Here is a 27,765-nt window from a genome sequence, read left to right on the forward strand (position 1 = left end):
TGCATGATGCCTGAGTAGTGGGAGGGACTACTACCTATTGACCAAGTTTCATGTTTTTATGACTTATGGCAAGGGTCACCAATTTCAACCACAAAGGGTCGGTGTGGCTGCACATTTTCATTGCAACCACCTCATGTAACTATCAGTTGTGGAATCAGTTGTGCTGCTGCTTGACTGGAATGCCTGAAGCTACACCGGCCATTTACTGACTCATGGTTTGGTCTGTTCGTTTAGTTTTAGCGCAGAATCAGAATAATAAAAACACATACAATTCTGATAGGGTACTACGTAATGTGTGAATGGACCCTGATAGAGCATGCAAGTGGATTGTAGCAGTGGACATTTTCACTCCTTGCTCCACTCACTGTTGCATTACTCATGTCATGCAGAAAAAAGGCTCCACAGATTGTTTTAAGATCAGACTTGTATTTGACAAGATTAAAAGCTTAATAAGGTTTGTAAGCTTTAAGTTCGTAATTTGCAATTACTACTGGAACTCCCTCTAACTCCCTCTAATGATCAGAAAAAATATAGCCATGCCTGATGGTGTGACGGAGATGGGTTTAAGTTAAATTGCCATATATTTTGTGTGATTTTGGAACAATCATATATTTGTAGAGTTTTAGATCTTAATGAGACGTGGCATTTGAAAACATTGTCTATTTACTATGGAGATCAATTTAAATAAAACTTTGCATGCTACCTGAGATGACCGTGTACATTGTTACCAATTTTTGTCACAATCAGAAAAAACTGATTGATTTATAGCGATGAATTTATGTCAGAAAAAGCCAAGCCAAACAGTTTGATTAATGTCTTTTGGTCATTCTATGCATTAAAGGCATGATTTTTCAAAATAATTTACCTCCAGACTCCATAGAATGTTTTAAGACTAAATTTGAGACAATTTGATTAAAATCCAAAGACTAGTTTGAAAATCTAACTATAAACCACATTAAAAAAATTTTTTTTAAAGACTCGAAGAAATGTCGCTGGGTAACACATGATGAAGTGATTTAGTTTTATCCAAGATAAAAAAAAGACTTGTTTTTATTGAATAGTTCCACGTCATGGCTGATTGAAGAGTGCCTATATGGACATATCATTCAGTTTTTATGATGATCGACTGATTCAAATGCCTGTTAAAACCTTACTGGTCAATGGCAGCCATATGTGTCTAAAGACAGAGTCGTTATTAACATATCATTTATAAAGCAGCCCAAAGATGCAGCATACAAGGTTTCAGCTTAAACGGACAAGCAGTTGCTGAGAAACAGTTTTTTGGATTTGATAATGCCCTCTAAAAGAAAAATTGGTATCTAATCAAATGTATCTATTTGTGTGAATTAAGTTCAATGCAGAACAGCTTAATTGGCACACAGCAGCAATTGTTAAACATTTTGAGAGAAATTTTGTGGGATATCTTGAAAAATCTAGTAGAAAAACTGTCTGTAAAATATTTTGCCAAATTATCAAATATTTGTCCCAGTCAGGCGTTAATGTAGAATAAACCAAGAATTAGGTAGAAGAAAGAATTTTGATTGTAGGTTTCACAATTCAGGAGATATGGGCCACACCGTAAAAAAGTGCTCTACACCACATCAGGCCAACTGGGGCCATTTCACTCACCCTCCCCCATTTTGGTGTTTGGGTGACTTACAGTGTCTGTTCCCCAATCAGTTTTAGGGATGAAAACAAAAAAGAACAGGAGAAGAAAAATCCTAGAAAAAGCAATAGGGTTCCATACTCATATGGTGCCTGGACCCCTAAAAGTGCTGCCATGTACTGCTGTTGTTTCTCAACTCCCACAATCTTACCTTATTGGAAATGCGCTGGCAAGGTTGGTCTGTGGTATGAATCAGAGTCTGGTCCAGATCCACCATGAGCACTAGTTTTCTGTTTCTCTGGAGCCTCTTCTGGTCCTCTCTGCCAAGCTGCTCTGCCTGCTGCTCTCAAACACACACACAAATACAAACTCAGTACTATTTGGCCCTCAGCAGTGAGTTTATCACAATATACATTAGAATAAAGCCATATCCATAATTCAAATAAATTTAAAAACAATAAAAATAACAAGAATTTCTTGGGTCCATATTTTTCCTTGACACCTTCACAGCCACCACAGAGACTTGTTAATATCAATTACATCATGAGCACAATTTACTTAAGCACTAATTGGTCAATCCAGGAGCTGCTTTATACACACACACACACAATATTATATATTATACACACGTGTGTGTGTATGTATGTATATGGCCATGGTTACATAGGCTCTATCGAGTTCCATTGAGTATTTATATTTATATTTACATTTAGTATTCATATGTAGTCCTTATATTGGGAAACCAATGGTTTTATGCTCAAGGCAAGTACAAAACATTTACACAAACAACAATGTGTTTACTGAAAGTGTGATTTTTGTTAAGATTTGCTAAGTTTCATAAGGACTCTGATGGTGTTTTGTTGTGTTGTAGAAGGACTTTATTTTGCTACCTTTTTCAACTTTTATGGGATGGATTATGGACAATGGAAAGAGCATTTGGTCTGTGACCCTTCTATCACCTTTGATGTTGGACTTCGACATGGGCCTTAAGGACTAGGGTCATCTAACCACTTAGCACTGCCTTCAATTTGTCATCTGAGGCTGTAGCCTGAGAAACAACACCTTTTGGACTCAAGCTGCTCACTTGGTGAAATCAGTCCTTTATTTATTTTCAAGCAGAGACTTAAATCGTGATTCAGACTCAAAGACAGTGGACAGTTCTCTAAGGACAGTTCTTACTCAAAAGACTTCATGAATATAACACTGGATGATAACTGTTTGTGCAGTTTGTAAACATTATGGGTGTAAATACATAATTTGTGCACACAGTATAAGGCTGTGATTCCATTCTGTGGAAAGTTACAAGCTGCTAGATAAGAGTCCCCTTCAGATACAGTAATCAGACCCCTTTTTCAAGAGGTTTGTTTTATTACACACACACACACACACACACACACACACACACACACACACACACACACACACACACACACACACACACACACACACACACACACACACACACTTCCAATGAAGTTGGGACATTGTGTAAAACAAAAACAGAATACGATGATTTGCAAATCCTTTTCAACCAATATTCAATTGAATACACTACAAAGACAAGATATTTAATGTTCAAACGGATAAACTTTATTCTTTTTTGCAAATATTCACTCATTTTGAATTTGATGCCTGCAACACATTCCAAAGAAGTTGAGACAGGAGCAACAAAAGACTGGGAAAGTTGAGGAATGCTCAAAAAACGCCTGTTTGGAAAATTCCACAGGTGAACAGGTTGATTGGAAACAGGTGAGTGTCATGATTGGGTATAAAGGGAACATCCCTGAAAGGCTCAGTTGTTCACAAGCAAGGATGAGGCGAGGTTCACCACTTTGTGAACAACTGCGTGAGCAAATAGTTCAACAGTTTAAGAAAAATGTTTCTCAATGTACAATTGCAAGGAATTTAGGGATTTTATCATCTACAGTCCATAATATCATCAAAAGATTCAGAGAATCTGTAGAAATCTCTGCAAGTAAGCGGCAAGGGAGAAAACCAACATTGAATGCCCGTGACCTTCGATCCCTCAGGCGGCACTGCATTAAGAACCGACATCATTCTGTAACGGATATTCCCACATGGGCTCAGGAACACTTCAGAAAACCACTGTCAGTGAACTCAGTTCGTCGCTCCATCTACAAGTGCAAGTTAAAACCACATATCAACAACACCCAGAAACGCCGCCGGCTTCTCTGGGCCTGAGCTCATCTGAGATGGACTAACACAAAGTGAAAAAGTGTCCTGTGGTCTGACGAGCCCACATTTCAAATTGTTTTTGGAAATCATGGACGTCGTGTCCTCCGGGCCAAAGAGAAAAAGGACTGTCTGGATTGTTATCAGTGCAAAATTCAAAAGCCAGCATCTCTGATGGTGTGGGGGTGTGTTAGTGCCCATGGCATGGGTAACTTGCACATCTGTGAAGGCACCATTAATGCTGAAAGGTACATACAGGTGTGTAATATACACACATATATACAGTGGTAAACTTGCCCCTGTCCCAACTTCTTTGGAACATGTTGCAGGCATCAAATTCAAAATGAGTGAATATTTGTTAAAAAACAAAGTTTATCCATTTGAACATTAAATATCTTGTCTTTGTAGTGTATTCAACTGAATACAGGTTGAAAAGTATTTGTAAGTCATCGTATTCTGTTTTTATTTATGTTTTACACAACGTCCCAACTTCATTGGAATTGGGGTTATATAATACAAAACGGGGAAAACAGGCACAGCAGTGGTTAATTAGATTAGTTTTAGTTTAGACAGCAGTGGCAGCATCAGGAGTTTCAGTTCATGAGGGTGAGGTTTGCACATATTCTGATGCTCTTTGAAAATTTTAGAGAAATGTCAAGTTATAACATTAATAGGAACAATTGGAACAAGTCTGCATTTCTTTCTTTGCACACAAAAGCAAAAAGCTTAAACTTTTAATATTCCCATTACCACATCTTTACATGCCTAGGCATAAAAATGTATTCAGATCTCCACATGAAATTTCAAGATAATGCCTCTGCATATTTGGAGAAATCAGTGGGAGTGGAAATATGGCAAATAAAACAGCCAGTGTCTAAGCCAGAAATCTAACCGGAAAACTGTATGGACACGATCACCAAAAACCTTGTACATTAGCTTATTTATTTTAAGATGATTCACAGAATACACATCACAGACCATAAGTTTTAAGATGACACTATTTGCAAATCCTTACTGTACTTTCTATCCAAATCAGGAACATGAACACCATAATACATATGTTTTGGAAATGTACATGCACCAAAATCATCTGGAATTACATTATGTTATTGATTCCAAAGTTATTAAGAGTAAGCATTATGCACAACCCCTGTCTCTGCCTTTTCAATGATGATTCCATTTTATCCTTCAATGTAAAAATGCTAAAATTGGTACCATAAAAGGGCTTGAGACAGAGTTATTTATTAGGGACTAACTAAGAAAATTGTCTCTCTGGTGGAATTTTTATGATAATGTATTATTTCTATTATTGTTAGGAGTGCATTGATACCGATAACATGATGAATTGCTCATCAGGCAAACACCATGCTCATTTACTCTTACTCAGAAAAATGCAGCGATACCAATATTCCGATACTCACTAATACTGTGAGATGCAAGTCAAGTGCATGCTACCGTGCTAATAAACATACGACTCAAGCTGGCAGTGAAAGAGGCTTTGATCACACCGAGGATTGTGGCAGTCAGACACTTTGAACATTCTGAGTTTGGCAAATTTCCATCAGACCGACTGTGTGATTTTGGACTGATTTAAACCCAATCATGAAGACACAAACTTCTGATAAAGAAAACAAATCTTGACGTTACCGTATTGTCAAATTACAGGCCTACTTCTAACTTACAATTTATATCTCAGATCTTAGAAAAAGCTGTGATCCAACAACTTAGTTCATATCTACATAAGAACCATATATATGAAAAATTCCAATCTGGATTCAGGCCACACCACAGCACTGAGACAGCTCTAGTTAAGATAACTAATGATCTTCTTCTTGCCTCTGATCAAGGCTACGTATCCCTGTTAGTGCTACTTGACCTCAGCGCAGCTTTTGATACAATAGACCACAATATCCTCCTAGAAAGGCTAGAATACATGGTTGGAATCACAGGGACGGCCCTATCATGGTTCAAATCTTACCTAACAGAACGTTATCAGTTCGTCAGTGTAAACAATTTATCTTAGAAAATTATTCAAAAGTAAGATTTGGAATTTCTCAAGGCTCTATTTTAGGACCATTATTATTTACACTATACGTTACCATTAGGCACAGTTATAGTAACCATGGCATTAACTTTCATTGTTATGCAGACGATACGCAACTGTACATATCAGCCAAGCCTGATGACAAATACAGATTAAAGAAAATGGAGGACTGTGTAAAAGACGTCAACTGCTGGATGTTACAGAATTTCCTCCTACTAAAACAGTAACAAAACAGAGGTTCTCCTTCTGGGTCCTAAATTGGCAAGAAATAAACTACCAGATTTAATTTTAAATCTGGCTGACTTTCCAGTTACATCTAGCTCAGCAGCAAAAAATCTTGGCGTTATAATATATTCAGATTTATCATTCGATCAACACATAGGCAGCATCACTAGGACAGCTTTTCTACATCTTTGCAACATTGCCAAGATAAGAAATGCCCTATCCGTGCGTGATGCAGAAACACTAGTACATGCCTTTATTACTTCTAGGCTAGACTACTGTAACACACTACTGTCAGCATGTATGAGCAGGAATCATGGTTTCACTCTCTACCTCTCCACCTGCTTTAGTTTCAGTGCAGTGTTAGCAGCGCTGCTCAGTTTCACAGCGTGTTTGCTCAGGTGCACAGCAGGTTATATCGAATGAAACAGCTTTGTTTGTAATTGTTCATGGACAGAGTTCTCTGTAAAGGCTGTGTTTCATGGAGCATGGATGGAGTGTCTTTATTCAGACCGAATATGTAAACCATAGGCTTTAACTGCACATGATGGTCTGCTCAAATGTACATTTCTAAAACCACACCGTGGCTTTTGGATGACATCCAGCTATGTCTCAACCAGCCAAGTCTCAAGAAAAAAAACCTCCACGTGAGCTCCTCTCACGTGTTAGCCTCAGAGGTAATTTCTGCTGTCACTGAGCTACAGAGATTGTTGTTGAAAGACACAGATGAGAAACAAAGCTACAGTTGTACAGAAGCACTTTAATGACGTAGAATAAAGCCCACTCTTCTATATGGCACCCCTACTCAGTCAGGCTAAGGTAGCGTTAAATAATATAGCACAGCTAGCTAACGTAATTAATTTAAAATCAGCTAAATTGAAATTCTAAGTAGATTCCCCAGTATGGAATCAGACTCTGTATAGGCAAGTAGTCTGGGAAAGAGGAAAAAATATATAATAATAATAATAATAATAATAATAATAATAATAATATATATATATATATATATATATGCGCATCCCTAATTATTACTGTTTTATTTTCCCTTTTTCTTACTGATGTGTATGTATGATGTGTGTATGTGTATATTATTAACAGAAGTTATAAACTGCAATATGATAGCATTATTTATGTCCATGTGTTCTGCTTACATCTCTTACAAAACTGAATCACAAAAAAAAAAAAAAAAAAAAAAAAAAAAAAGAGCTGCACATCTGCATAAATACAATATTGAACACAGCCACCTGCTTGTGATGAGGCAACAATTAGACACTTCCTCTACTCTCTTGAGCTACCATCTACTGGAGAAACACAAAACAAAAATCTCATGGCCACTATGACACCTGTAGAATCTGAAGTCATATCCAGACTTAAGGCTGACTGCTTCCCTGTGGAATGGTAAAGAACTTAAGAATTACCCATCTGACTTCATCTTTTAACGGGACCCTTAAAGAAGGACAGTTGGCACAGTTGCCATGGGAAAGACCCAGAGTATTACAGCAACGTTCACCCTATATCAGTTCTCAATGTAGATTACAAAATATACACCACCATTATCACAAAGAGATACATAACTTTTATGTCAGATCTAATTGATGAAGACCAAACAAGTTTGATCATAGGTGGCCAAACAACATTAGGAGAACCTTTTTACCCCCATACCCTCCCGGGGAAACACACTGAGGGGGACCTCAGCTAAGCTTAACAGCATAAAGGGATTGAAAAAAAAATGGAACTTAATGAGGTTAAACTAAAATAAACATAACTACATAAACAAATTAACAGTAAAATTAAACAAAACTAAACAAGGTAAATGAGGAAAAGTAAGAGTAAGACAAGCATTAAAATTTAATTAAGAAAAGAGATCAATAAAATAAAACCAAGACAAGCATAAAAGAATAAGACAATCTAAAATCTGAAACAGTCAAGTGAAAGGATCAAAAGTAATAAATATGAATAAATACAGAAAAACTATAGAATTAAGATCAAATTAACATTGTAAATCAGCCAAAATAAAAACTAAAATAAAAAAAGAATGATTGTAAATTTCAGCACCACTGGTTCACTGAAGTTAAAATCAGAATTTCACAGTTCATGAATAATTACAAATAATTATGACTGAGAAGATGAGGATTTTTTTCCCTTTTTTTTGATAATTGACAACTAATGGACACTGAAACCACAAAATATGCATACTTTCAAGCCTTTAAATGCAGCTGTGGATGCTGTAGTGAAGTCATACAGGACAAAGTTTAAGGTGACATTCCAGCTTTACTTCCCTTTGTATATTAAAGCTACACAGGAGAGAGAGCTAGGCACTTATACTACAGAGGAAAAGTGGACTGCAAGGGCCAGCTGTCCTTGGGACTCAAATCCGAACACCACCTAGGAATGCGAGTGATGGCGGTAAGAGGATGGAACGATGATGATAGACAGGACAGGGATGAAGGTGGGACAAGTCCAGAGAGAGAGAGGGAGAGAGAGGGAGAGAGAGGGAGAGAGAGGGAGAGAGAGGGAGACAGAGCGAGAGAGAGAGAGCAAGAGAGAGAGAGAGAGACAGAGTGTGTGTGTGCGTGTGTGTGTGTGTGAGTGAGAGAGCGAGACAGAGTGTGTGTGTGTGTGTGTGTGTGTGTGTGTGTGTGTGTGTGTGAGTGAGTGAGTGAGTGAGTGAGTGAGTGAGTGAGTGAGTGAGTGAGTGAGAGAGAGAGAGAGTGTGTGTGTGAGTGAGAGAGAGTGAGAGAAAGAGAGAGAGGAAAATATTTTGCACATTTCCTTGTTCAAGTATTCAGCTCTGTTTTTAATTGTTTATTAATTCTGCTTTTATTCAGCTCTGTTTTTCATTGTTTTGCAAAATAAAGATATTGCACATTTACTTAGGTTAAACATGGATTTTATTACTATAGTATATAATAGTAAATACTAAATACTAATATATAGATCTGACCAAAATAAAATTTTTAAAAAGAGGCCCCAAATATTCAGTAATAACTCTCGCTAGGACGAAGCGATCTGAACAAAACAACGTGCAACCCAGTATATGGAGCTTCGAACATGCCGGCATGCCCCTGTGTTGGAGTGATGAGGTAGCCACCGGACAGTCGTCGCAACGTTTATCCTGTTTGCAACCTCCGGGTGCAGACACCTGTACCCCTTCTCTCAGTCATTCGACGTTTCATCAGTATGGTGGTGTACAGTATTGAGCAGTGCACCTTCATGGTGCAAACCTAATGGGTCATCAGTTCATTTACGTGAGTAAATTTAGGAAGAAATGGTGTCTGTGACCTACCCTCAAAGAGTGCTACTCAGAAGATACAGAAAGGTATAGAAACTGAAAACTACAGGATCACTGACCCCTTCTCATGGCAGACGCCATCCAAAAACATCCAACGTGAAATTGCTGCTTTTCCCCTCGATATGCTTGCCAAAACGTTCAGGAACATGAGGTTCTGCAACAAAATGTGTCTGGCAGAAAACGGAGATCACTTCCAGCATTGCATGTAATGCAAATCAATTACACATGTATGCCCAGGTATGTAGCATATTTATGGTTTTGAGTGAATCTCCCTGTACAAAAATCAGGATTTAAGTGAGTTAGGTTAATATTGGTATCGGTGCTCAGTATCAGTATCGGAAGCAAAAAATATATATCCATGCATCTATAATTCCTAACACCTGATTTTACCTTAGCAATACTCGCTAGTATTTGCATTCCCTCATATAATACAAACAAATGGCAAATAAAAAAGCTCTATCAGAGAAGGAAAAACACTTCATAGTTACGTGAACATCAAGGCATTACTATGCCACTTAGTGCGTCCCCTGAAACTACCTCTTGTATTTCAGACAAGACAAAAAACTGAAAAATCACGTCAGAAAAGAAAAAAGTGGGCCGTTGAGGGCCTTCAGGACTGCTTTGGCTCTACAGACTGGAATGTTTTCAAAACTACCACTAACACCATGCACAACTGCACAGACACTGTAACTTCTTATATAAGTTTTTATGAAGAAGACTGAATATCCACAAAACAACTTAAGTGCAATGGCAATCCCTGGATTACTTGTCAGACAGCTGTTTAGACAATAACGTGGGTAGTCAGCCTGCAGAACAGGCAATTACAGGCATTCAGTGATGTTAAGTAAATGTCACAAAAGAATTAAGAGAGATCAAAAGAGGAACCTTAGATAAGATCAAGCCACAATTCTCCACCAAAAGATAGCTCCTTAAATTTTCAACTACAAAACAAAAAACAATTAGCTGCATAGCCAATCCCAGCCCTGTAGACCATTTGAAACAGTTTTTTGGCTTACACACTTGCTCTCCTCAATTTCAAGCATCTCTGCCTCCAACCCTCATTACTAAAAATAACACTTCACAAGCCCTTCTATCAAAAATGCATGTCACTTTTAGTGAATACAGGACTACATGTAGAAAGTTTTGAAAATAATATAAATAAACTAACAAATCAAAATATTTTTGCTTATATGATCATGCAAGTATACTCTGATGGGGCGCTGTCCTCAATTATACCAAGAATCTGACTAGAATCTTGGTATCACTGACACAAATTTTTATAAAATAAAACTTAAGCAGCCATGTCATTATTCAAAAATGTCTTCATTAGAAAATAATTTCATTTTAAGTTGTGCAAGAGCATGCTTGACACTAATCTAGTCGAAGAGACGGCTTTGTGCACACTAAGTTGTATGTCAAAATAGTACAGTACCATTAGTAGTACATTCAATATTACTAATAGAGGGCTAAGAGTAGTAGTACAATGATCATATTCTTTCCAAGCAGTTTTCTGATTCCAATGTAGACCAACTTAAATAATCTCTATGTAGAATAATTTTAAGGTGATAACTGCATCATGAGAGAAATATCTTGTATTAAGGTGTGCATACCTATTATAAAACTTTTTACTACAAGTAAAATGGGCCCAAAAAAAAAATCTAACTGATGTTAAATTCCCATCAGAGCAGTACTCTAAACCATTAATGCACGACCTCGACACAATCTAATTCTTTGTTAATAATGGCTTTTAACTGATGCAAAATTGTGCTCAGGATGCAAATTAACAAAAAGGTTTGAGAAGAATTAAACATGTAGCCCCCAGAAATCTCAGTTCAACCATTTTCTGGAACTGCACCCTTCCTGCAATCTCAAGGCACTGCAAAGTCAGAAAGGCTAAAACGCAACACCCGTTAACAATGGCTGATACTTAAGTTTGTGATTCTTATTAATGGATATTGCGTATTTCCAAAATATTTGGAATGCTGTGCACAATGCAAATAAAAACAATCCAATGATATGCAAATCATTTAAACACTGTATTCAACTGAAAATAGTACAAACACAACATAAAACATTCTGTTTACATTTTTATAAGATTTTTTTTAAAGAAAACACATATTTTGAATTTAGGGCCAGCAACACATTTCAAAAAAGTTGGGACATGGGCATGATTTACCACTGTGTTGCATAACCTTTTCTTTTAATGACACTCTGTGTTGGGAAGACCAACTGCCATAGCTCTGAGTATAAAATGTTTTCTCTTTTTTTTTTACTTGATATAGGATTTCAGCAGCTCAACAGTTTGGGCTCTCCTTTGTTGTGTTTTTTAATTTGTTTGTTTATTTCATAATGTGCCAAAAGCTTTCAATGGGTGACAGGTCTGTACTGCAGGCAGGCCAGTTTGGCACCTAGTACTGCAGAGCCATACTGTTGTACTATAAGCAGACAGTGGTTTACACACGTACACACACACACACACACACACACACACACACACACACACACACACACATACATATATATATATATATATATATATATATATATATATATATATATATATATATATACACATACACACACACAAATGTGTGTATAAAGACTAAAATGTGTAAAGGGAAGGACAAGATGAAAACATGTGGATTGAAGAGACTGGGGCTTGCTGACATCTATCACACAGAGGACCTACATCAGCAAAAAAATAACTGAAAGCTTAACTTTATTCCAATGAGTATTAGAAGAATTTTTTTACTGTATAAGACCAATGACTGACACAGAAAGAGGAAAACTGAACACAATGCAAAATTGCTTCCCATATATCATCCACCATACTTTTCCCTCTGGCTCTTAATAGTAAAGAAGGGTTAATTATATACACCGAAAAAAATAAAACTAGCATTTTTCATATTATACCTTTTCCGTTTACAGCTGACTTAAAAATAAATAAAAATTTATCAAAACAGCAGTTTTCTTGTTCAGTGGGAAAATGGGGTGTGTTGTCATGGACAAAGCTGCGGTCCTATAGATATTAAAAATGTGTTATTAGGCAGCTGAAATTTGCCCAAGTTGTTGAAATGACACCCCAAATGATTTCCCATCCCATCCCATTATACATGTTACTAAAGAATGCAATACCTAGATCTGACCACAGTGAAAATGCTCCTTTGATTACAGAAGGAAGAAAAGTGTGATTGCGAGGTAGAGGGGCATGTCCAAAGTTGTTTTTAAACTGCATCCAATTCTTGAGTGTGGATGTGACTATTACATTTTTAATGTAGAGTACAGTAGAATAATTTACGGAGTACAGCAGTGCTAATAAAGAGGATGGTCTACAAGAAAAGGACTCCGTCTTTAGCCAAGAACTATGTCTTTTTATCAAACTGTAACCAATAAGGTATCACATGAAGATTAGTGTCCCAGTAATAAAATTGAAACTTGGGAATGTTCAGTCAGTATGGCTTCAATGCCAGTAACAACACTGCTCTGAGATGAAGCGCAACTTTCCATTTCAGTTCCAGTCCTCAATGCAGGACAACGCATCACGTGTCCCACTACCTTGATGGCCAGTAAAAGAGTCAAATATGACTGATAAATGAGTTGGTGTACCTTCCTCATCTGACTTAAACCTGATTGAGAACAACAGTCTGGGGGACTTGTGTCTGGGGGAGTGGCTGCATCAAGAAAAACTGGCTGTCCAAAAAAACAAACAAACAAAACCAAGAAGCTCACCAGCTCACTGATTCTTTGGATGGCTCCAGGCTCATGAACACTTTTGAGAAGAAGTAGTGTGGTTGTATTGTCAGCTGTATATTTCAAAAGGCCAAACATTTTACTTATCTACAGTCACAGGTTTACTTACCATATAGATTCATTTTACATCTTTACAATTTTAGACCTTGTCATGGCATTATGATGTCTTTGTCTTTACACCGAATTTGACACAGAAAGAAGAGACCATTTTAAGTACAGACATTATTTTTCACAGGGCTGTGTCACAAAATGAATATCTATGCTTATATTTAAATTAAAGCAAACATGCAGCCACACCTAACATCACACAAGCAATAAAACTCACAAGTAATTCTCCTTTATGAATATGCACATTATTTGCTCTTAATAATGTAAATCCAGTGGTGCATTTCATGTGGCCCACTGTCTTTATACTTCTGTTTTTCCAACGCCCAAGTAGTCTCTCTTTTTTTTTTTTAACACAGCTGACAGAGGGCAATTTTATTAAAGCAAAAATATTCAACCCTCCTAAAATCCATCCATATGATCTTATAATCTTACTGGCAAGAAGGTTGGAGAATCAGATTTAGATATGATATAGTGAGATATGCTAAGAAATCTTTTTCTTCTCTCCTTCACATTAAAAAAATAACCAAACATAAATGTTTTTCTTTCAATCTCCAGTTTAAAGCAGTTTAAAAATACAATGATTTGCAATGGGTGAAGTAAGATTTTTGTGGCCTTTACCAAGTGCAGGCAGCGCACTTACCTCTGAGCTGACCATCAACTCAGGAACACTATGCACCATGGAAACGGTTGCTGTAGAGATGGGAGCCTGCCGTTTTCCATTCTTGTTCTGCAGTCTTTAAAATCATACACAGACAAAGACCTTTTCAGTCGGCCTCTAAAAGAACTTAAGGCGGTATAGTTAAAATAACTCAAAGTTAGGGTTAAGTGGTTGATTAAACTTGTAATTTCCATAAATAAATATACTTAGAATTATGACTTACTTTATCACTGACCAAATGATATTTTTAGAGAGTGAAAGCAATGTGTATGTCATTATTTTAAAAAAGAAATACACTACACCTTAATTTATCATTGACCAAAGAGATAAAAAGGAAAAACGAAAATGTGCCTTTACTCACTGTGTTAAGTCCTGGCCACATTCAGCACACAGACCCTTCATGACAATGGGGTGGCTGCATTCTTCTATTTTCGCTATGACATCCCTGTTACAAACAACAGCACATGAAAAGACCAGCTAAAATAAAATGTACACCAAGCCAAGTCAATGCACAAAGCAATACACCATTTTGATTTCTACCTTTTGTATGAACAACCATACTACAGATATTCAAGCTCTCTAATTATCATTTATCTTAAATACCCAAATTCAGATTTCTCCTGGGTGGGCCACAGGGTGGCAGGTTAGTTTGTACTCCGTTTTAACAAATCCACATCAACTCATGAAAAGCTTAGTAATTCGTCTACTTAATGAGTTGAATCAACTATTAATAGGAAATTCAAGAAAACAATGTCATTTACACAGATTATTCATATTATTCATAGCACTGCAGTGACACTGACATGGTGGTGGCATGTTCGTGTGTGCTGCGCTGGTACACATGTACCAGACACAGCTATGCTACTGGAGTTTATTAACATGATGCTGCAACCATTCACATCTTACCCTTTGGAGGCTGTGATTTAAGGAATTGCAGAGAATAGGAGAATTTCTATAATCAGACTTAAAATTGAGCATAAGAAAATGCACAATAAGGAGCTGGAAAAATATATTATGACAAAAATTATGACAAAAACAAAATGATTTATTTCATGTGTAAATCATTACAGAACAATGCAGTAATTTGTAAATGGTTTAAGTGAGCAGAAAGTTTATGATGTAATTTCACATGTGCTCAGCTGTACGAACAACATCGATGCGATGGTCAAATTCATCCCATACTTGACTCAGCAGGTCGGGTGTCACTGTACTCATGGCTCTTTCAATGAGATTTCAGCTATGAACTGTTGGAGGTTCACTGCCAATGAACTGTTTCACAGCTCAGGAGTTGCCATCTCCTCGCAGACAGAAGGGAGCCATCTTTCGGTTACAGTCAGAAACTCTTAATTCATATGTGATTGGTTCCTAGGCGCCTCACAGTTGTAAAATTATGGTGCTTTGAAATCTGATTAATCTTTTTGAGCCTGTGTTTCATTGGGATCAGGAAATTTGCAAGTAACAGCTTGTAAGGGCTTCATTTGTTGCATAATAGACCATGTTATCTTGCTCTGTGTGTGTTCACAATTTTAAATGTACACAGGGCAAGATGTTTAAGTGCCACTGAGGGCCCTTCTCACAGCAGCCAAACCTTTCACTGTCAAATGCAAGTACTCCTACCCAACAACCTAACCTAAGCATAATACAACACGGAGCACTAACATGACACTAGTACTTAACATTACTAACAATAACACAAAGATGCCTTCGTCAGCACTTCACACAGTTCCTTTGCCAGTGTCTTGTGGAAGTAAGCTCACAACACCTTCAGAAGGCTCAACAGTGGTGTCTGGCATCCCAGATCCACTCCACTCCATATTCACGATGGGTTAGGATATTTGGCATGACAATATCAGGGACAACAACAGATATACCTCAAGATACGTCCAAGTATTACACAGCGAATTCAAGCATGTTTGAATGCCAGTTCATCCGGGTTCTTCAGCTATACTTAGGCTCATTTGGATCGAAATATGCCATCTCACCAATATGTCCCACAGATTTAGTTGGCTTTAAGTATGCCCTCTTCAGCTTTACTACTGCCCCATTGATGCAAGCTGTAGGGATGCCAAAATTCAAATTTGTGAAATATGTTAGCATACCAAACTCCAAAACATCTTGCAACAAGCATCTAAATATATGGGCCTTAAGAATCCTTAGGATTTTAGGTATTTCACCCTTTGTAGTGCATAATAGTCTGAAGAATCAATCGTTCAGAGTGTTTATGGAAATAATGGAGATAATGATCTGAGTCAAAGAAAAAAAATCATCCAGATTGTTACCAGCTTAAAGTCCAAACGCCAAGGCCTCTCATGGTATGGTATGTAGTTGTGCTGGTAACATGGACAACTTACACATTGTTGAAGGCTCCAATAACACCGAAAGATACATATACCTTTTGGAACAACAAATACTGTCTTTTAGATGATGTGTTTTTCAGAGACTTACTTCAGCATGACAATGCCAAGCCACATTCTGCATGTGTTGGAACAGCATCACTGTGTAAAAAGAGAATGCGGGTCCTAGACTATCCTGCTTGCAGTACAGACCTGTCTCCCATTTAAACTGTCTGAAGCATTATGAATCACAAAATATGTCAACAAATAAATTTGGCATCACAGCTTAAGCCTTTTATAACAGAAGAATGGCAAAAATAAATCCACTTTATAAACTAGATCAAGCGGTATCTTCAGGCCCCCAATTGTTAAGTGGAGTTGAAAGAAAAGGTTATGCGACAAAGCGGTAAACTTTTTTGGAAAACGTTTCAGGCATCAGATTTGGAACATCTATGTTTTTGTACTGTTTGATGTTTGTACTGTTTGATTTTGTACTGATGGTAAAGTATAATTTACTAAATCACCACTTTCTGTTGTTTTTGCAATTTTTTGGAACTGAGGTTTGTACAATTGTTTCACAAATTGAATCTCATCAGCATATTTTCAACCACAGCAGATAAACCATTTAGTGTCATCACATTTTATATATTTCTCAGCCTGCCTAGTGTTAACTAACAAATTTACATGTTGGTTAACTTGAAAACAAATAACACAAAGTGGGAAATGAAAAGTACATCAGTAGCAGATGGCACCTATGTTTGTTTCCGTTTACCTTTTTTATTCTGCCACTTAAAACACGCCAGCGTCGCAAACTGCCACTCTGCTGTTGATTCATCCATTTTGTATTTTAATTTTGTCAGATATGCAGCCTATTGCTATGAAAAAGAATGTAAACTGCATTGTGATTTAACTTTTACATTTACCAAAATAATGACTAAAATTAAATAAATAGCTGTTTTTGTATTTGTCACAAATGACTTATGTGCATATGTGAAAAAATAAATTGCAAATTTAGGCATGTTGCACAACACACAATTGATATAGTTGTTTAAAAACACAAAAGTGCGATTTATAAGATTACTCAATGAAAAAAACTGACAGAATACTCGATTCCAAAAATATTCCATTGTTGCAGCCCTAGTCAGTCGGTTGTTATCTGTGCATGATCATTTCAGTCAGTAACATGTAGTCATATTATACCACCTTGAAATATTATCAGAAATATTGTAGTACTTTTATAACCTGCTTTAGTATAAGTAAAAGAACTCAAGACTATTATACTTTTATACCCTAATATATAAGGATAGGATACCGATATTAATATACTATGTTTATACCCTGTTTTAGTATACAGAAAGGAAACCAGAAGTATTATAGTACTTTTATACCCTCTTTTAGTGTGGGGAAAGGAAACCATTTACCAGGAACACTGAGCAAATTCACTCCCACTTGTTTCCTTACATCAAAGAGGATAACATGGTAACAAACAACATAGCAGAAATTGAAGTGTAAAGAAAAATTACAATGCAGTACACCTGCATGTAGTAATCACTCAATTTGAGAAAAAAAAAAGGTAAAACAGATAATCTATATGGGCGTTTTTCCCCCCATTTAATCCACCACAGTTTAAAATTTTGGACACTGCAGTTACTGGGAGAACTGAAAGAAAAGAAAAAAAAAAAGAGTTAATGATGTTCTCTGTGCATTCCCTCTATAAAGGTGGTAAAATATGACACAGTTAGTGAGTAAGCTCATGTTCAGATATTCATTATCAGCATCATTATTGTACTTTAAATACACTCCAGTTATATCTACTCAGATCTACTTAGCCCTCTTTCCAAACAACTATGGTCCCCTTGACTCACTTTGTAACTGCCTTGAGCATATGACTAACTGAATGGAACACAATCTTCTGTAGTTGAATAAATATTGATAAAACAGAGATAATTTTATTTGAGTATAGCAAATGAGAGGCTCAGACTAGCTACCTATCTGGATTCAAGTGCCCTAAAATCTAAAGAAACAGTATGTAAATCTAAGAAACAGTATGTAACCTTGGTGTACTAATAGACTCTGATCTTGGTTTTATAGCAGTCATGTCAAAGCAGTCACTAAATCAGCTTTCATCACCCTAAGAGAGAAATATCACTGGACTCTAAACGACAATGTCTCTATATATACTGAAATTAAATTAGAAATGGCGCATTAAACCTATGTTACTCTGAGTAGTTGAAAACAGAGTGAAACCTAGCACTAAGCAAGTTTACTCACCTACAGTTTGAGCATTAAAATCTCTGTGAACAACATATTTTGTACTATAAAACGTGTTTAACTACAAACAATTTTGCAAAAAACATGACAATTTGCTTATCCGAGGAATAGAACAAAATAACGGTACAAACACAAATGAATCAAACCTGCCTAAACCCTGCAGCTCAGTCTCAGCTGAAGACATCATGATTTGGACATACGCAATGAGGGGAAACATAGGAAACTGAATTCATCATTACCTGTTAGTCTGAAACTATAATGCATGGCAAACATTCTGCTCTTAAAGTAATCGCATTTGCACAAGGTTTGAAAATGAAAAATTGTATAAATGTATACTGATCCTACTGAATAGCTGGCAAACATGTTCTGTTTCTAAAAGCACGGGATCAGCAAGACAGTAATCCAGCCACCTGTTGTGATCATAGAAACAATACAGAATGCAGAACTTTGAATTTCGATCCAATCAGAGTGCATGACTACCTCACTATACCAGCCTCATTACTCAAATCTGATCTCTCGGACACGATGGTTCACACTCGTTTAGGTAAGTGACTCAAATCTGTCATTAATGTGAACGAACCAGCATCCAACATGTACCTTACTCATTAACAGCATGTGAATGAATCACGTGTGTCAAGTGCATCATCAGCATACAAACCGACGTGAAGAACGAGCCTGCATAGATAATTAACTCTCAGCTGTTCGTTATTAGAGAGAGAAGAAGGCGAAATAGGTGAGATGTGTTGCTTTTCCACTGTTTACATGGTAACACTGAATGATGGCACATGCACAGTGCAAAAAAAGCACATGAATTCTGATCTGAGCATTCACATTAGGTGGCATGGCCACACATCAGATACGTACCTGATCTAGGACCACATATGAAAGTGACTCAGGTCAGATTTAAAAAGATCAGATGTGTGTCCACATAGCTCTGAAAACATCAGATCTGAGCCATATTAGGGCAAAAATCCGACCTACTGTAGTGCTATTGATAGACCTCATTAATGAGTAGGCTTATGAGATGAAATCTCTTGAGCAGGGTGATAATTATTAATGTGACTCAGATCTGATATTTGTGTGTAGATGACAAACATGATCAAATACAGATATTTTGACACCATAACGTGAATTTTTTTATCATGTGCAGGAGAAATTTATTTACTTGTAACAGAGGCAGGATTTTACATGTCTCAATACCGTTTTAAAGCTGCAAATCTAAAAATGATCTATGTTATTTCCAAAGTGTGCTGGTGCTCCCCAATTGCCAGCCAATGTATTACAACACCCTATACAGGACATAAGACCTCTTACACTGGCATACTCCCTGGCTATGTTTACATGCAAAGATTTTTGCCAATCCGATTGAATACAATTGGATAACAGAGTCAGACTGAGGTGTTTATATGCTCACTCTGCTAAACAATCTGATGAAAATCTTCGTTTACATGCCCACTACCAGTAATCCGATGCAGAATGATGCGCATGCGTGGAGCAGCGCTGGGAGTGAACGTTACCACGACAGCGAACATCACGTGAGGTCCAATTGGCGCGCTTGTGTTTTTAATGGCTTTAAACTGATGTTAGACTCAGAAAAACGTCCTTCACATGCACTTATAAAGGAAGACGTCGTGCTCTGAGAACACAAGCTGGCCGTCCGCCCCGCCGCCGTCTTTTAAAGCTCAGAGTATAAAGTTTCTGCTCCGCCATGTTAAACGGTATAAACCTTTCGCTATGACGCGACGCGCATGCGCAGAACGTTCTTACACCTTCCGATTGGCGTGTAATCGGCTTCAGCCCCTTCGGTGATATTATTCTTCTATTTAACAGATTATTTAGAGGTTTACCCTAGAGACTGTATTCCGAGTGGCCTCAATCGGATTAGTCTATTCCGATTGAGGTGTTTACATGGACGTATTCTATTCCGATTGAGCTATTTGTCGGATTATCAGGCTGCATGTAAACGTGACTAATGTACTCTAAAGATGGCCTCTGGCAGATAAGCAAAGTTATGCTTTTGAAATTTTTAGATTCCAGATGTCATGTTTTCGGCATCTTTCTCTTCACTGATGAAAAGACCATTCAGAACCATTAGGATTAAAACACGAAGGTTTTGTTTTCTAATGGGAATAATCTTAATGCTTACCATTAGAGGCCACATGTTTTCTGTAGGACACCTTTAGACCCAATTAGGAAACCTTCAAATGCCTCTAGAGTAAGTTCCTGAACACCTGTTAAACCAGTAGAGTACTTAACACTGTGATATCAACCCATCAGGAAAACACTAAATGTAGTTATGTTATAACTGAAGTTTGAGGGGGAGGGACAATGGATGAAACCCCTTGTTCTTCTAATATAGCACTCTATAAATTCACCTCCTCACCTTCCGCTCCTGTGATGAAGGGTTCACAATCCCCACCTCCACCCCATCTCCTTCCTATTCCTCAGTCCTACATCAGTCCAATTACAGCTATGAGAGGTCTGGCCTTCTCACTACAGGCAGAAACTGTCCAGAACTCCAGCTCAAGTTCTCTCCCCCACCTTTCCCTCATACTACCACCACATATTAAAGGCATGGTCTGAACTCACAAAATACCATTAGAGGCTACTGGGCACCACCAGGAACCAACAGAAAGTTTTAATGGTTTCTGTGATTTATTTCAGCAGAGCTCTTTAGTTTTGCACTTTCAACACTTCACTTATCTCAGAAATGTCCTTAATCTAGATTTTAATTCATTGAAAATGAGACAATGGGAGGGGCGGGGGGAGACCATACAATTTCACTTTTTTGTTCTACAATTACAGACTGTAGTCCATCTGTTTCCCTGCATCATTTGTTCTTCAGTGGCCAGGACTCCCACAGAGCAGGTACTATTTAGGTGATGGATCATTCTCAACACTGCAGTGACACTGACATGGTTGTGGCGTGTTAGTGTGTGTTACATGTGGATCAGATAACAGCAGTGCATAATTTGTCCTGAGTTAGTGTGATAATGACTACAGGCTTGCTTGAAGCTGAAAAGAGGTGGACTGAGTCCTATAGACAAACAGCATCTGCTGTGAGAAGATAGAACCTATGGACTAAAACCAGAACTTATTCCTGTCAAGCCCAAAGTTGTGGGGATAAATAACTTGTATAAAGGCTAAATTGAGCCTTGTTTATTCTGTAAATATATTTCAGATTCTGTCTGCTCTTTTTGGATTTTGCTTTCATCACTAATAAATAGTGCACTTATTTGGTGATTTCATAGGACTAATTATAAGTGTTGCTATTAAACTAGAACTCTTATTGTCCTGGCTTCCATAGCACATCCCCTTGGGCACTATGACCACACACAAAAAGTACCCCAGTAAAATTATATTACAAAAATACCAGTGCAAAATCCAATAACTAATACTAATTATACACATATAGTATACGTATAGTATAGACATTTGAGACGAAATGTCAGAAATCTACTGATTTTGTCTGTGCCTGGTACATGTGTTGCAAGTAGCTCAAAGACCTATATTTCTCCTCATAATGCCACTTTTCTCAAAGATACATGTGCCCATAGAATGACATCAATAAAGTGCCAATACAAAAACTCGTTAATGCCACTTCGCTGGTTGTCAAAATGTGGTGCTAGTGGTTCAGAGACCTACACTAACCAGCCACTTTATTAGGTACACCTGTTCAATTGCTTGTTAACACAAATAGCTAATCAGCCAATCACATGGCTGCAACTCAATGCATTTAGGCATGTAGAGGTGGTCAAGCCAACTTGGTGAAGTGCAGAATGGGGGAAGAACGGTGATTTAAGTGACTTTGAACGTGGCGTGGTTGTTGGTGCCAGACAGGCTGGTCTGAGTATTTCAGCAACTGCTGATCTACTGGGATTTTCACGCTCAACCATCTCCAGGGTTTACAGAGAACGGTCCAAAAAAGAGGAAATATCCAGTGAGCGGCAGTTGTGTGGATGAAAATGCCTTGTTGATGTGAGAGGTCAGAGGAGAATGGGCAGACGATATGTTCCAGAAAGGCAACAGGAACTCAAATAACCACCAAAATCTCTGAGGAATGTTTCCAGCACCTTGTTGAAAGTATGACACAAAGAATTAAGGCAGTTCTGAAGGCAAAAGGGGGTCCAACCGTTTACTAGCAAGGTGTACCTAATAACGTGGCCGGTGAGAGAGAGAGAGAGAGAGAGAGAGAGAGAGAGAGAGAGAGAGAGAGAGTGAGAGAGTGTGTGTGTACACACATTATTATTATTACTGCTGTCTGTCTGAAAGTAAAAAAGCTGCAATGTGTAAATATCCTGGAAGCTGACAGGGAGGTAATTTTTAAATAATTCTGGGGAAAAATTTGATTGGGAAGAGAGAGGAAAAGTTGCATCACTCGTAGATGCAGACCCTGTGAAGAGACGAAGGACTGGAGCAGAACAGTCTAGGAGGTCCATATCCATTCTGTGTCACCTTACAGGGGATGGCAAAGGGCATGGGTATGTCAGGGCATGTTCCTTTCAACACTAGTGATCAAGCAGTGGTGTTTGCTAAATTAGGTAGGAGGGAGAATGGCTGAGAAGACAATGAAAATCAACATCAGGAATGAAGAGTTAGAGTTCCTTAAGCACTTTCTCATGGATCTTCCTAAGGTTCCATCTCATTACTGCAGGTCTTCATCCACTAACATGTATTTAGAACCTCTGTTAAAAACTATTAATTTTCTTCATGCTGCATACATACATGTGCAGAAAATAATATCTAGTTTCTTCCCAGACAAATATTCAGAGGCATTTTTAACAAATTAAATCTCTCACTGTTTCACCCCAAGAAAGATCAGTGCAACACATGTTGCTCATACAAAGTTGGAAACATTGATGCTGGCACATGGGAAGAACGCTGCAAGAAAAAGGAGACTGCAAGAGTAAGTAAACAAGAGGACAAGGACAAAGCAAATGAGAAAATAATGGTGGTGCGTATGGACCTGCAGTGATTACTTCACTGTAAACTTCAAGCTTCAGCCATCTGCTATAAAACAAAGCTTGGACTCCACAACTTTACCATATACAACATGGCGACACACAATGCTACTTTTTTTGGCACAAAGGGGAAGGACAACAGGCAGCTAATGAGTTTGCCTCCTGCATCATCCACTTCCTTGAGGTAAACAACATGTACCATGAATATATCTTATGGAGCGACGAATGTGGCTATCAAAATCGCAACTCTTGTTTTGAGCATCGCCCTGCTGAAGTTTGCAACTGAAAAGCAAAATCCAGTTACTCCAAGGCATCTGGAAAAAGGTCATACATAAAGGGACTACGACTCCATACACAGCATGATAGAGAAAAGACTAAGAGACAGAGACATACATGTTCCAGCTGAGTATGCCACAGTGATCCAAGAAGCGTGCTCCAACCCCTGGCCATACAATGTGTGATATGTGGATTACAGTTTCTTCCTGGATTACAGCAAGGTGAAGTTTTGCAAGTCTATCCATCCTGGCACAAATCCCGGAGACTTGACTGTGCATGACCTCCGGGCAATCAGGTACCCTCTATTATACACATTCTCACTTGTCATACTTTTTAAGGTGCACAAACATAACATAACATAAATAATAAAGCAATGGCACACATGCTAACCTAAGGAATAAAGAAATACACATGCTCTGTAATTCATCAAAAGCTCACTCTCCTGCTTGCTCTCTTCCCGATTTTCCCTGATCTTTTTCCTCCCTTCCTGTTCCTCCTTCTATCCCCTCTACTTCTCCAGTACAATATGGACGGTACCATGGGATGCAAGATTTGCCATTCACATGACTGGACACCTTCTCTCTCCCTGACTATTAGGAAGAGAAAGAATGACACCACAGTGCTGCCACTGTATACCTCCAGCCAGAGAATCAAGCAGCTGAAATACAAACATCTTCAAGAACTGAAGGATGTAATACCAAAGAGCTTTCATGGTTTTTCTGATGCACTTAAACATGAGTGATGCCCATCCAACACACAGGCTTGTTAAAGGTTTGCTTGCTCTAGCTTGTCAGCACATCAGAAAGTCACATTAGAATTAATTCATGTTTAAACTAATATTGTGTAAACATTTTTACTTTTGCCTTGTGATTTTTCACATCTTTCTATGTAATGTCCACATGGAAATAGTTATTTATGAGCGAGAGATATAAAGTTTGATTATTAGTTAATACAGTTGATGCTCTTGCATCTGATATTTATATGGACAGTGTTTTCATAGACTGTAATGTTAACGTGACTGACTTTTCATTGTACAGTAAACAATAATTTATAAAGTAAAGACATTGGTTAGTTTGAATGTCTTAAGCATTTGAAAGTTTTTGAATGGCAATTTAGAGCAGTATATCCCTGCCCCTAATAACACTGTTGATACCAAAGGGTGGGAACACAGGAGGAGAGGAGCAGCTTGCCTTTTTTAAAGGCAAAAAGGTATTGTGTATTAATATTTACAGGCCTAGTCTTGCTGACGCAGTTAAATGTTGTTAGGACGTCACAGGGAAAATTATTCTTTTTTTAAATGCTCATAGTTTTTGTTTTGTTTTATCTAAATAAAAATGCATGCTAAAGCTCAGGTAATGAAGGGTTGACTGAACATGCATTTACGCACGACAAATGTTGTGTGGCTGGACTTACTATAAGGATTACATGTTATTTTGATCAAAAATGGTAATATATGGACTGCATTTGTTAAAACATAAATTTATACCAGCAGGGTCTTAGCAGAATAAACAATCGTAGTCACATGATTATAACATCTCGATTACCTCCTACGTATTATCTTGTTCAGATTACGTATCACCTCATACACGGGTGTGTCACACTCCATCGACTCTATGTTGTAACACATGTAAGTGCCTCATGAACATGAAATACCATACATTGCATCTAGTCAGGTGTTGTCATGCTCCCTTGTTAAAATACAGATGTATTCATATACAGCTTTACTGATTGGACGCAAGATGTCAAAACATGTAAATATGTAATTTGTTACCTCCTTCACACTTGCATTTTTTTACATGTGGTCACAAGATATTTTCACTCGTGCAGGCGATTGCTCATAAGGCCTTTTGGCACTATTGGTTTTCTATACAATCCTCCCCACCCAGTAAGAGCGAGGCCAATTGTGCTCTCTTGGACTCCCGGCTACGGATGGCTGTAGCATCACCTGGGATCAAACTCGTGATCTCCTGAACTCTTCTTTTATTTTTTGGAAAGCTAGATGCTCTTTCCTGTTGGATACGAGTACTGCATGATCACAACAGAATTCACAGGCGTCATCAGATTTTTGCATAATTAAGAGAGACAAATCATATCAGCATACTGTTAATGTCAAAATACGCTCTATGTGTAAAGGTCGGCACGTCTGCAGCAGTGATTGCAGGGCTAGGCAGAATGGGATTGGTTTGGTTGGCTCAGCCTCTGATGTTGGCAACCCAATCATATCCCTTCCCCGTACTACAGCACACAGGTTTTTTATTTTATATGCTGGATACTATATTGAATGCGACTATGAAAAGTATTAGTATACAGTATGTCACTTTGAATACAGCCACAGAATCACCTCTCTCTTCCCTGCATACTGTGCCATTTCATTCACTCTAACACACCTGATCCACCTCCATAACTAAATAACAAATCCTTCCTTGGTTGAGATGGGTAAAAAATAAGGAAAATACTAAAATGCACAAAGCAGAAGTACTATAGGACCAGGGTTGGAAATCACAGATCTAGAGGCCAATGTGTGCGTAAAAATAACCACCTTGTGCAAAGACTAACTACAAAATAAAAAAAAACTTGCAAAGTCAACTATTAAAATACGTTGGTCTCAAAACTTGCTGCAAGGCTAAGATTTCAGATAGTCGCGACCTTAGATATTTAAAATTTACTGCATAATATGCGTTATCAAAACTAAACTGCCTCGGTGAAAATTAACATTTTGGTTATTCTAAACTTTTTTTTTTTAAACTGTATAACGTAGCTAAGCCTAAAACAGCCTAGTGAATGTTAAAAATTTCACAAACACTTGGTTTTTCATCTTCATATTCAGAAAAACGGTAACAGACAACAGAAATCAGTGCAATGAGTATAACCATGCTGTCAGCTTCTTACTGACCTCTGACCATCACAGCATGGTAACAGACAACAGAAATCAGTGCAATGAGTATAACCATGCTGTCAGCTTCTTAACCGACCTCTCACCATCAGAGCATGGTAACAGACAACTGAAATCAGTGCAATGAGTGTAACCATGCTGTCAGCTTCTTACTGACCTCTCACCATCACAGCATGGTAACAGACAACTGAAATCAGTGCAATGAGTGTAACCATGCTGTCAGCTTCTTACTGACCTCTGACCATCACAGCATGGTAACAGACAACTGAAATCAGTGCAATGAGTGTAACCATGCTGTCAGCTTCTTACTGACCTCTCACCATCACAGCATGGTAACAGACAACTGAAATCAGTGCAATGAGTATAACCATGCTGTCAGCTTCTTAACCGACCTCTCACCATCACAGCAGTGAAGCAGGCTCAGTAGCTAACCAGCTGTACCAGCTAGCGAGTTAGCTACTGTTACGCTTATAACACACAGCGTTCAGTTAAACGTACAAGGCAAAGTGCAGCTATAAAAAGAGAATAACTGATTTAACGGAGCAATAAAAGCCCAAAGCGACTCTACTGCCTTTAATGGGCAGCTTACCCAGCATGTATGACCTGTCCGAGCTGACAGCACAGCTCTTTCACAACTCCAGCTCGGTCCGACTTCAGCTTCTTATCCGGTACCGATGGTCTGTCGGTCCGGTCGCGTTCCTCTGGTCCAGACTTCAGGTCTGTGTGGTCAGCTACACACAGCGCGATAACGGAGTCCACATTAATCAAAGCGCCGGGCTTCACTTTCCACTCCAACAGCCGCACAGGACGCGTCTCGGCCGGCCAGCGGATCTCGGCTACTCGTCCCGCGGGGTCCAGCGGTGCTACAGAGCCGTCTCCAGAATCCGCGGGGTCATCCATACCTTCTTTAGCGCACTCTTTCAAACGTCAGTAAATACTCCTCCAAAAATAAGATTTCTACTGCATGAAATCTGATAAAATAATACGACAAGAAACCCGAACAGACAGAACCGAACGGTTCGCTCTTCCCGCCTGTAAACAGGAAGGGCACGACTGTTGTGAAAGTTGCCCCGGAACCAGTGTTGGCAACTCCTCAGTAAGGAAAGCAGCTATTGGCTGTCCTAAAAGTCTCTAGCAGTCGCTAAATGACGCCATCGC

General features: G+C 38.2%; 1 protein-coding gene across 1 annotated transcript in view; it reads right to left on the bottom strand.

The window, feature by feature from the left end:
• ctdp1 (CTD (carboxy-terminal domain, RNA polymerase II, polypeptide A) phosphatase, subunit 1) overlaps positions 1 to 27,507 on the bottom strand; it is a 54,053-nt gene extending 26,546 nt beyond the window's left edge. The window contains exons 1-4 of the mRNA XM_017708454.2: positions 27,197 to 27,507; positions 14,235 to 14,318; positions 13,856 to 13,949; positions 1,818 to 1,946 (exon numbers count right to left, since the gene is read on the bottom strand). Of these exons, the coding sequence (XP_017563943.1) occupies positions 1,818 to 1,946; positions 13,856 to 13,949; positions 14,235 to 14,318; positions 27,197 to 27,507 (618 nt within the window). The remainder of the gene's footprint in view (positions 1 to 1,817; positions 1,947 to 13,855; positions 13,950 to 14,234; positions 14,319 to 27,196) is intronic.
• Between the last annotated feature and the right edge of the window lie 258 nt (positions 27,508 to 27,765).

The sequence above is a fragment of the Pygocentrus nattereri genome, chromosome 1 (assembly GCF_015220715.1).
Source record: "Pygocentrus nattereri isolate fPygNat1 chromosome 1, fPygNat1.pri, whole genome shotgun sequence".
NCBI lineage: Eukaryota > Metazoa > Chordata > Actinopteri > Characiformes > Serrasalmidae > Pygocentrus > Pygocentrus nattereri.